At 31.7% G+C, this 11,944-nt stretch overlaps 1 protein-coding gene across 1 annotated transcript; it reads right to left on the bottom strand.

Moving 5' to 3' along the window:
• Window positions 1-1,023: 1,023 nt before the first annotated feature.
• Window positions 1,024-11,710, bottom strand: LOC144974567 (store-operated calcium entry regulator STIMATE-like). The gene is made up of 8 exons (XM_078917566.1): window positions 11,622-11,710; window positions 10,314-10,699; window positions 8,758-8,806; window positions 7,953-8,048; window positions 7,160-7,281; window positions 5,999-6,111; window positions 4,212-4,295; window positions 1,024-3,068 (listed from the first exon to the last, which is right to left on the bottom strand). The coding sequence occupies exons 2-8, from the start codon at window positions 10,495-10,497 to the stop codon at window positions 2,817-2,819; spliced, it is 900 nt and encodes a 299-aa protein (XP_078773692.1). The 5' UTR covers window positions 10,498-10,699; window positions 11,622-11,710; the 3' UTR covers window positions 1,024-2,816.
• Window positions 11,711-11,944: the final 234 nt, after the last annotated feature.

Here is an 11,944-nt window from a genome sequence, read left to right as displayed (position 1 = left end):
ACTTTATTGATTTTTCAAACTTTACATAATGATAAAAATAATATTAACAATATTAATAATAATGATGAAAATAATAATAACAACAACAACAACAACAATAATAATAATAATAATAATAATAATAACAATAACAATAATAATAATAATAATAATAATAATAATAATAGCAATAATAATAATAATAACAACAACAATAACACTAATAATACTCATAATAAATTACGTATGTAATTCGATACAATATTCCATGCATGGCAATCTGTTATAAAGCTCTGAAGTCTGTTCATAACAATACATAGGCAAGATTTCAATTCACAAGATCAGAACAGGAAACCCCAGTTTTCATCATCTTTGACAAATTGTGGTTTTTGTCTTGATAATATATTAAAATCAACAGAAAAAAAAAATCAAATCAAAGGTTAATTACATCTTTATGTACAAATCAGGTTATCTCTAATATTGATTCAAATAACGAGGAACCGTCATAAAACTCAGCTGGAAAATGTTCAAAGGTGTTGAAAAATATTAACCACCTGTGATCTTTTCATGTTTTTTTTAAAAAAATAAATTCTCTTTGACATTATATTAGGATGTTTACTTAGAAATAATCTTGCTTTCCAAAGGGAATATAACTATCTTTTAAGAAAAAGTATATATAAATATCATTTCAACATCTATAATTTTATTTCCTTGAACAAGTGCATTGTAAATGAGTGCTCACCCTTATTCTTAAAATTATTACCATTTTCATTATCATAACATTATATGAATCATGTTCATATTCCAGCTTTTCTCAACTCAACACAGAACTGCCATCTTCAAAATGGTAAAATAAATAATAAAACGAACTGTTACTAATTTGATACTATCTGCGCCGAGTGGAAATAATTGTATTGAAATACAAGTAATTAATTTCTATATTTCTAAACATTAAAAACGAACTTATGCACCCAAATCTGTACAGAACCACATATTAAATGCAATTTTATAAATACATTACAGGGTAAATATGTGATTATTTGAAAACTGTTTTTTTTTTTTTTTTTAAACCCAATTTGACATGATTAAACAAGAGCACTTAGTCTTCTTAAAAATATTGCCTACTCAATACAACTTTGTTTCATTCTGATCATCTCTTTTCCCAACATCAAAATCAATAGTACAAGAAACGACTTCATGTCACAACCTTGTCAACGCATTCAATACAATATGTAAATAACATTATATATAATTTAACTGGTGGAAGAGAGCAATGACCCTCTGTCATGTTAGTAATACTGAAAGTTGTAAATTGGAGAAAAGGTTGAAAGACTATTTCTTGGCCACTGATGCGAAGAAATTAGTTTTATTTTCATGCAATCATTTCAGATAGAACCAAAACTTTACAAAAATAAGAGGATAATATTTACCATATTCCTAGATTTAAAAAATAAAAAATGATGACATTAAAATTGTTCCCCAATGAGAACTCTTTTGCAATTATGCAAATTCGGTTTGAATAAATATCTGATGTTTTTTACATAAACCGATTTCTAAATCAAATGTTTCAAACAGGACACAATTTATGAGTATAATTCATAATATATTAAAAAAATGGTTCAATAACTTGAATAAAACAATAGGCAAAGACAAAATGCAATGTGATCTTCTTCTCTCTCTCTTTCCCTCCCCCCACCCACTACCCGTTATACAAAAATAAATGCATTTCTTTGTACAAAGTTATGGATTTTATCATTCTTGTAAATTAAAATTTAAAATAAAAAACAAACCTAAAAAATCTAAACAACTTAATTCACTTTATAAGTCAACTGTAATATAATATAACAACTTTGATACAAACATCAAAAAGTATCCTTCAATCTACGTTCTCTAAATCAACAAATAAAAATGACAAACTACCCAGAGTTAGTTAATAATTCTTTGAAAAAAAAAAAAAAAAAAAAGTTAAGAAAAATTAAGTTAACTGATAAGAAAATTTTTAAATAAAGTAACGTTAGGTGTCAACTTCCACTCCTTCCTTACATATAGATAAATGGACTCAGATTGACTATTACTGTTGACTCACTTGTTGGTTTTTCATTTAAAAAAAAAATATCCGGCTATATCAACAGAAGGCAAATTTAACCCAAAAAAAAACAAAACAAAATCCAGGATTTCTTTAAACCGCTAAAAAGGCGTACAACTACCAAGTCATAATCCCTGTATTCGACTTTTGTTCTGTTTTTAAAAAATTTTCACAGTATTTTACAAATAATTCTAATTTACAATATCATCACGTCAATAGCCCTCCATCATAATATATATCTTTTGCAAAATGCAATAAGAAAGAAGAAAAAAAAAAGAAGGATGATTTGAAAATAACAGCTGAAGAACAACTTATGCAAAAACTGCTTTATCCAGTTCTCAAGCTCCCATTTAAATTGCACCCAATTAAATGGCAAAGAAAAAATTCATATCAAATCAAAACTACTTTAACTACCTACGAACTATACTGAAAGGGTGCATAGCCTTGAGGAAAAGCTTTACACCCCCCCCCCCCCCAATATAAAAAAGACAAACAAAGACAAAACACAATTAATCATTAATAATACTATACACTTCTCTTTCTATTCAAAAGCAATTCGATGCATTTAAAAACAAAAAAATGCCATTAAAAAAAAACAAAAAACAATGTGTAAAATTGTTGAAGACTTTTGAAAAAGTTACAATTTGTTTTTGTTAAAACAGGTGTCGAAATTAACAATTTTGGTACATACATAGTCCTTAAGGAGTAAAGCATGTAAACAAACACTAAAAATAAATTTAAAAAATATTTTTTAAGGAATTAGTCTATGATGAGGATCAGAAGCATTTCGTTGCCTCACTTCTTCACTGTCATCTACTGGTGACAAAAGCATATCGCAGTCAGGGTCATCGGACCGCTCTATACGACTGTAACACTTGACAGACTCCAGATTGGTGAAATATTTCACTCTGCCTTCCCTGTCTGACGACGATTGAATGTAGATGGTCTTGGCACTCTGGATGGAATGCTTCAAGAAATTGTCCACAACCCAAAACACGATAGCCTGGAAGGTATTTCAAAAATTAAATACTGTCATTTGTAATAATAATAATAATAATAATAATTGAGCTTTATATAGCGCAATATCCACTAAATGTGCTAAAAGCGCTTTACAAGGGGTCCTTGGTCAACAGCAACATTTAACATATATAGGACGGGACATGCTGTCTGTTAGACGATATTACAATTTTTCGGACAAAGACAATGCTGTCAACGGCCAGGTACTCATTTTACACCTGAGTACCGTGAGAGAATGTGAGTAAAGAGCCTTTTCCAAGGACTCAACTATGCGCCGAGTGCGAGACTCGAACCTAGGACCTTCCGATCTGAAAGCGAGTGTCATACCACAAGACCACATAGCAAGCTTTCAAAATGCTAAAGCCTAAGAAACTATGCCTGAATGACATTTCGAGTGATAATTTGTAAAGCACAACTTAACATCCTCCCATCCCGCCCCTAGCAAAAAAAAACAAAAAAGAAAAACCGAAAAATTTTTTTTTATTAAAAAAGCATGTGTTTAGATATGAATAGATTCTTAAATATTATAAGATTAGTTTTTTTTTTTTTTTACAAATGCTTGTCATGTCTTTCAAAATATGCTTACTTTAAATAGACATTAAAACTTGCAATTTGTGTGTATCACTGCTATTTATTTATTATCTATTATTAATTTATTTATTACTATTATTTTGGCAAATAATAATGCAGATCTGCCAACTTTTCAGAGACAAAATTCAGGAAAATTCTTGGGATTTTAAATAAAGATGAGAATGATGAAATTGATAAAAATAACAGTGGTGATAATATTCAGAATGATGATGATAATTATGCCAATGCTGATGATTTTTTTAAAAATCTAGAATAATATTATAATCTTAAAACTCTCAATCCGGAATGAAAGCTTATATCAGGAATTTCCCCATATAAACCAGGAGGGTTGGCAGGTCTGATAATGATTTTTACTTACATTATGATCTATACTTACATTATGATCTATACTTACATTATGATCTATACTTATATTATGATCTATACTTATATTATGATCTATACTTACATTATGATCTATACTTACATTATGATCTATACTTACATTATGATCTATACTTACATTATGATCTATACTTATATTATGATCTATACTTACATTAACAACAATAGGAACAATGAACATAACAAGAACAATTTCCAAGTTGGGGTCTCCGATGGGTGACATGATGAACTCCTTCACCTGTGAGAGTAATCAAATAAGAAATGACAAGTGTGAAGTGATAAAAAAGTGGTAAAACAGAATGCATCTCCCCAATCTTCATCAGATGCACAACATGCCTCCTTCCTGAATTCTTCACTTTCTTCATTAGACCAGTCACAGACAATTACTACTAACACCTCACCTCACTTTCATAACAAAAATGCAGATTATGGACCTCATAACATAATGAAAAGAGATTTATCAATGGAAACTGTAACTGATACGGTGCAGCAGGGAAATCTCCAACAAGTTAGGACCGGGCCTATTTGTTCAAGATTTCCATGTTTTCGAGATTTCCGTGTTGAGTATATTACAAAAGAATATGAAGAATGTAAGGGGGGTTTAAGGTGAATGGTTTTGATAAGGTTTCATTATAATGAGGCACAGCGTTTAGTGTGTCTTTTTTCATTCAATAGCAGATGGCATAATGTGTACCATAATAAGAAAACAAAACCAGCATATTGCATTGTTGATTACACACTCAGCATTCAACGTATTTATCTACAAATCCAGTACCTAATCACTTCCACTCCTCACCTATCTACCCAGTGCCTCTCTTCTCACCTTAGCTCCCCCACATCTAATCACTTCTTTGATTTTATTACATAACAGTAACAGCCTCATGCCATAACGGCCTTGCTAGTCTCCCACTGGTACTGATACACATTAGAATGAAGAGTCGCATGCATAAGACAATTGTCAAACATACTTCGCACATCCCCTCCCACAGTTATTATTCTGAACCTCCTCCCTCCACTGACACAAATACACACACACATGCTCCACACACACACATATACATGAAAACAGATCAACTAGCACAGTTAACACCAACAGATAACAAAAGCAGCGTTCGTTTCTGCTCAATAGAAACAAAGGCAAAAGAATTTTATCAACGAGCACAAAAGTGTAAGTCCAATTTTTTCAAGTAACCTGTGTTTGCCTCCGATATAGTTTGAGATATTCGTGTTGCCATTACTATGAAAATAGAGGGAATAAAATGGGGAATTGAAATGTGATCGAAATTTCCGTGATTTCGAGATTTTCATGCTGCGCTGTATTCATCAGTGTTAAAGTCAATAATGCATTCTATATAATGCACAGCACTAGTTCTGAGCTTTGAGCCTTTTCTTAACATGACACTGCTCACTTATCTGACATAAAAGAGAAGAGAGTTCCAAACAAATTAATGATCAAGATTTCACTTTCTCAAAAGACCTATATCTCTGTCATAGCAAAAAATACATCCATATTTTCAATTCAATACAAAATGAAACTTTTTACTCTTCGATAATGAAAAAAAAAAGAAGAAAAAGATAGCACCAACAAATGGGGGAAAAAAATTGCTACAGAAAACACCCCCCCCCCCCTCAAAAAAAAAACAATAGCCCAAAAACTGTAAACTAAATACATAAAACACTAACAAAAGTGGTGGAACAGTTTTTTGAAATGAAAATTGTTATAACGTTGAATTAATGAGAATTAAGATCTGTTGATAAACTCAATCAACTTTATTACAACTCGACAACAAGACAGACTTCGTTAGTCAGAAGTCAACATGAACACCCCACAGAAGAAGAACTCTTCCCCTATGGAACATGTAATAATACTATAATTAATGGGTGATACATCCATATATCAAAACTAGAAACAATGTTATTACAAAATTGGTACTAACTTACCTTAGACCAAAACTTGAATAACAACAAGAGGGTCATCAACAGTTTGGTTATAATCATGACTAGAATATACAAGGCACACTGGCCTATCCATGCATTGCACTTGGGTGGGTCGCCTGACAATAGAGGACATATAAGCATAATTTTTTAAACATAAAAAAATAAAGTTTGATGACAATTTTTTTAATGTACAGGTTATAGCTTAAAATATTAAATATCCACCCCCCCCCCCCCCCCCCTCATACACACAGAAATGGTACCAAAAATAAGTAGACAAAGAGCAGAATATAGATAAAACAAAACCAAAACAAAAAAGAAAACACACAAAAGAAACAAAAACAAACCATTCGGTTTTCTAATTCTAGGCCAAGATCACTCTTCAACTCTTGACACATCATGTCTGAATAGTGGGTAAAACTTTAATGCTGTTGCCTTATTTTGGCATGTGAAGACATTGATCATGTCAATTGTACCGCAATATAATCTTAAATAGCTTTTAAAATCTCCTGCAAGTTCGGGTTTTCGACAGTTTACTACGTAGGCCAATAAAATTGTATTTCTTTTATTCTATTATTATTTGAATAAAGGAATAGTTTTGAATCCACAACACTTTCCAAGTAAATTACGCCTCACTGAAGCGGATATACATATTTGTAAAAATTTGGCAACCCAATTTATACTTTTCTATAAATACTTTTCTTTTGGAACAATTTGAAAAAATTTAACTTCCCAAATATATCAACTTATCCATGATCTCTCCATTAAAATTAAAATAGCGATGCAACAAAATCACAATCCTCAATCAGGTATCCAATAATTAATCTCTTTATATTATCTTTTTAAAATTCGAATCGCAAGATAAAACAGTCTGCATCAATCCCCCCAAAAACTATAACCTTTATTATTTATACCCTTATTCATTTCAATTGTTGATTTGAAATTATTTAAAATTCAGTTAGAATTTTTCCATTTCAAAAATAATACACTATTTTTCCAAGTTTTCTTTTAACATTTCAGTTTTAAAATTTGAACCTGGATGAAAAAAAAATTGGAATTTGACCAATTTTGGCTCTAAAATAAAATTGTATATGCAAATTAAACGGGCAAGTGGCTGGTCAGTTACTAGTGCAAGCAATAATAGAAAACAGAAAATCATCTGCTTACCATACTCCCCAAAATATAGCGATTTCCATCCATATCGATGTGAGATAATTTGTGATGATTTTAAACCGATGTATATGACAAGAAGACCAATGGTAGAATCTAACAAGAAACTGATGAAATACCTGGAATAAGAAAAAATAAAATCATTGAAAAAAATCAACAAAGAAAGGGTTATAAAACTGACCTACAACAGGTTTCAGGGCTACAGTTCAAATAATAATAATAAGAAAACTTTGATATGCTTTAAGTAGAAAAGGACAAAACAAAAAGCAAAAAAAAAATTTTTTTTAAATAGAAAAAACAAAAAAAAACAAATGTTGTGAAATAAGTGACTCAATGGTAAAGTGTATATTCTTTTAACAGAAGTCAAGAACTGTTGACTGTGGAATGTGGTCAGTAACAGGATGGGTGTTAAAATGATTGAAAAAATAAACCCCAAAAAAACTGTGACCCTCAGTTGTATGTTTTCCAAAATGTACTTGACTCCAGTGTAAATGACTATCTGGCCAAAGGCAACGACAGATTTTGTAACAACAATTTTATAAGAAGAGACTGACGAGACAATGTGAGCAGAGTATGAAATGTGAATCCACCCGAATGCTTCATATACATTCTTTTTTAAAAATAATGTATACAAGTTGAATTAAACAACTTAACTCAACGGGAAGAAAAAAAAATAAGAAAAAATTATTGACATTTGTTTGGAAACAATTTAATGACATGAGTCAAAATTGTTTTATTAACAGCATAAAAAAACCAATAAAAAAACAATCAAATATTTAAAAAACCTTACCAAGTGCAAGGATCTCCTTGAAACATGTCTGACAAAAACAAATTAGCAAAATGTAAAACAGCAGCTCCCACGCCTTGCTTGGATGTGTCAAAAAACCTGAGAAAAAAAAAGGTTAATCTTTTGTGAATTCAAAAAACTCAGATGATGATGATAGTTAGTTGATGTCAACCAACTAAGGGGTTCTGATAGCTCAGTTGATGGAGCACTCACTTCACATGCATAGGGGCCGTTTTAAATCCATGGTGCCGAGATTTGTCTCTTATCTTTTGTCAAATTAGCAATGATAGGGTAGCTGGGTGTGTTAGATCTGGCAGAATGTACTTTGTTGTAGACTAGGGTACTGTCCAAAGGGTTTCAAACAACAACTACTAAATTGTTTAACACTACAGAAATAAGGATTAACTCCTGCTCCATGGGCTGTCGGCTCTGAAGGACTACTATTTTTTAAAATGTCAACCACAGTGAAAGATAATCAATACTAAAAAGATGGGATGGAATGTGAGTGGCAAAAACCAATTTGTTCTTGGCAATGTGATGGGTTGTGTGAATGTCAGGAAATTTAAATCTACATACACAATGTTGCAAAATATATATCATGAATATTAGAATTTCAATTTAAACAAAATATTATTTAAGTATACATTGACAAGACAGAAAAAAAGTATACTCCTTTACATGGAAAGGTAAAGGTTAAAAATGCATTTTTGAGAAAAGATGATTACTTATTACTACACAACAATATCTCTTGCCATTCAAAGTCAAATTCAAAAACAGAAAAGAAAGGAAATGAAGAACTCATAATTACCATATCATCCAGGGTCTTCTTGAATGCTTTGGCTCACAATATCTTTTTACTAGAAAAATAAAAAATAAATAAACATTTTGTTTGTTTGTTTGAAAGGGTTATACAGTGCTTGCAACACATTAAGGTCACATCAGTGCCGGTAAAAAGGAAGAATAACAATTAAAGTACCAAAGAAGTAAGACAAAGGGGAATTAGTTCAAATACTTTGTTTTTAAGCATTTTACGGCGCTTGCAACACATTAAGGTCATATCAGCCCCAGTAAAAAGCTCTAGAATTACAATTAAAGCATCCAAGAAAAGGTAAAATAAAGGGGAATTGGTTCAAATAGGAAACGGATGTGGATTCCAAGAGCACACTATCAAAGTAAATAGTTGAGATCATCTATAAGTCTCATCCAGACATAAGCAATAGTCCCCTCTAAAAGAAACACACTCAAATGTTTACAAATCATATATAATATATAAATAAAACATAATACAGTGCATAATAGAGAGATGATTTTCAAGGTAAAAAATATCAATTTCCAAAACTAACTAACTATACATTTGACTGTGTTTCCCTCTCAGCCAGGATATCCGGCCAGGAGTAGGACAAAACCAAGTAATCTCATTCCAAGACAAAGACAGAAAACAAGTTGGAAAACAGATAAAGGGGGATAGAAGACACAGTATGTACCTCCCTGCCCACTATGGGAGGTCAGGAACTCCACCCAGAATAAATATTTTAAAACAGACACACACACACACACACACATTGGACTGGACTGCATAGGTAAATAAGTTACTGATGTGACAAAGTGTTTTAAATTGGATTATACTTCAGTCATTTGTCCATTAAACTGAACCGGAGTTGGCGGACAGACGATGTAGATCAGTGTGATGTTCCGATTATAAAGTCAAAAATCCTCTATATATTGAAATGGCTTGTTACCAAAATAAGTGTTCGGATCTGGAAACAAGAATATCCGGATTACAGGGTAAGACTAAAGAAGAAAAGATCTGTCCGTCCCCAAACAACCTGTCTGGAAATGGAGACATGCGGGTTGTGGAGTTCTGAATTACAGAAACTTGACTATACTCATACAAAGATTTCAAACGCTTAAAGTGACATGGAAAATTATAACATTATTAATGTAACTCAAAATTCACTGACAACCTCTCTAAACACACACACACACACACACACACACATAAAAACTCATGAAAATCTGCACCAATTTTAAGCAACCATGCTCTTTTTTTTTTTACATCAAGAAAGAGTCCTGATTCAAACTATATCATATCCAAGCATGAAATCATTTCATTTTCAGTTCATTAATTAACCCTTTACAGGAAAACTTTGATGTTACTTGAACCTGTCATTGAACCTCACCATTTTTACCAAGAGAGCACTATTAACAATGGGATTCAGGCTTCATTGATGACAAATTTATAATGTTGTCACTTCTCTCTTTATGCATTAATTACCACTTAAATCAAAGGAGAGAAAATATGATTTGAAAGTAAGTCGATCTCACCCTTAACAGGGAAAAGTTATTTTTAAAAATAATACTCACATATCAATGAGGTAAAGGCAAGAAAGGCTAAAAGAGCTTGAACAAATAATCCCAGAACGCCAGTGAGATCTCCTTGCCCACAATGGGAGTCAGTGCTGTGAGGCAGATTAGTGTTATCATTATTGTGCTCTGATAAATTCTTCGCAGAATACAATGTCAAGTGAACTGGCATATCATTCATCATGTTGACTGATGTTCTGGTAGAGATAATCACAAACCCTTCAATGCTTGAGCAAAGCTAAATACGATGTTAATGACATTGAGAGTTGCTGGATGACAATGCCATATTATTTTTCGATGTTTAAAATTTGGAAGCCCTTCTAATATGTTTGAAAGCTAGATGGCAGACAGTGCCTTTGTTGACGGCTGATCTTTTACGATGAACACTGTAAGAAGAAAAGGGAGTAAATAAAAGATAAGTTGAGACCATCTTGAAGACATTAAAAATTTTTTACTGATTCCTTATTATGGGGAGCCAAATATTTGAAACATGACATCTATAGCTTCAAGGTAATTTCTTTGACACAACACATATATAGACTACCATCTCAATTTAATTGTGATGAGTAACCTTAACCAGAAGGACCCATCAAGAACCTACAACCTATTGTACCACTCACAACATTCCAAAAAGTCTTGAACTTTATCGCCCTACATAAGATAAAGAAAAAAGTTGAAGGCTACTTGTCATCCCTAAAGTCAGGCTTCTGCATATATCTTCAACTTAAAGCAACATAGTCTTTGCACTCATTGACTCATATATTGATGGTAAGCCAAGTATTTTAATGAAACAAAAAAGAATTTGCATGTGATTGTGATCAGTATTCGTCGCAATCAGCAGGGGAAAACTGATGACAAGATTCCTTAACTTTAGATTCAGATGACCAAAGACCTGTGCCTGTACATGTACTCTACCGGCATACACACCAAACGAGATTTTGTTCCAATTTGATTGTGCTGATAGAAAAATCAATTCATGTAGAAGTAGAATATCTTTAAGTTAAGACCAGAGCCAGAAAGTGAAGGAACTCTCTTCACTCCTAATATTTGTCAGAAGTTTGTCTTCAAAACATTTTCATAATTATGATTGAAATAATAAGACCGCACTGAAAAACTGAAAAATTCAGAAACAGTTCTGTACTGTATGACTCATGCCAGGGAGCACTTACACTACACTGTCTTCACCTGGCTCATGCTAATCACCGTCACAAAGGAAGAATCAAGAAAGAATGAGTCTTCACGTTGGTGACAATCATGATATAACCATTGAGACAATGATATATTATTTTGTTTTTTTTTTAAAAGTACCTAATTTACTTGCTCCAAAAAAATTGGCATCTTTATTTTCACCTCCTGTTTGTTTGGTGACGAAACAAACTTTAAAATGCAGAACTAATTTCCAAATTTAAAAAATAAATAACTTTCTGAAAATTAATGGAACAAACTTTGTTCCCTAAAAGCGACGAACACTTCGATCGCAATTCTTTATTTTAGAAATGGGAAATTAACCTTTACATTTTAAAAAATATTTCTTTTTGTTTGTCTGGGGAAAAGATTAAAATAATATTAGAACTTACCTAGAGCAAAGAGGAAGAAAAAAAAAAAGAAAAAAAAAAAAAGAAAACTTAGAA

Source organism: Berghia stephanieae, chromosome 6 (genome assembly GCF_034508935.2).
Source record: "Berghia stephanieae isolate SIO BIC M18660-M18661 chromosome 6, UCSD_Bste_1.3, whole genome shotgun sequence".
Lineage (NCBI taxonomy): Eukaryota > Metazoa > Mollusca > Gastropoda > Nudibranchia > Aeolidiidae > Berghia > Berghia stephanieae.
Note: the sequence above shows the minus strand (reverse complement) of the source record. Positions and strands in the feature narration are given on the sequence as shown.

What these genes read in the sequence shown, in the direction of transcription:
- LOC144974567 (XM_078917566.1), bottom strand. Translation starts at nt 10,497, where the DNA reads ATGATGAATGATATGCCAGTTCACTTGACATTGTATTCTGCGAAGAAT. An exon ending in AGAAGACCCTGGATGATATG is followed by an intron (nt 8,049 to 8,757) that starts GTAATTATGAGT and finishes TTTTTTTCTCAG; the next exon opens with GTTTTTTGACACATCCAAGC. An exon ending in GCTATATTTTGGGGAGTATG is followed by an intron (nt 6,112 to 7,159) that starts GTAAGCAGATGA and finishes CTCTATTGTCAG; the next exon opens with GCGACCCACCCAAGTGCAAT.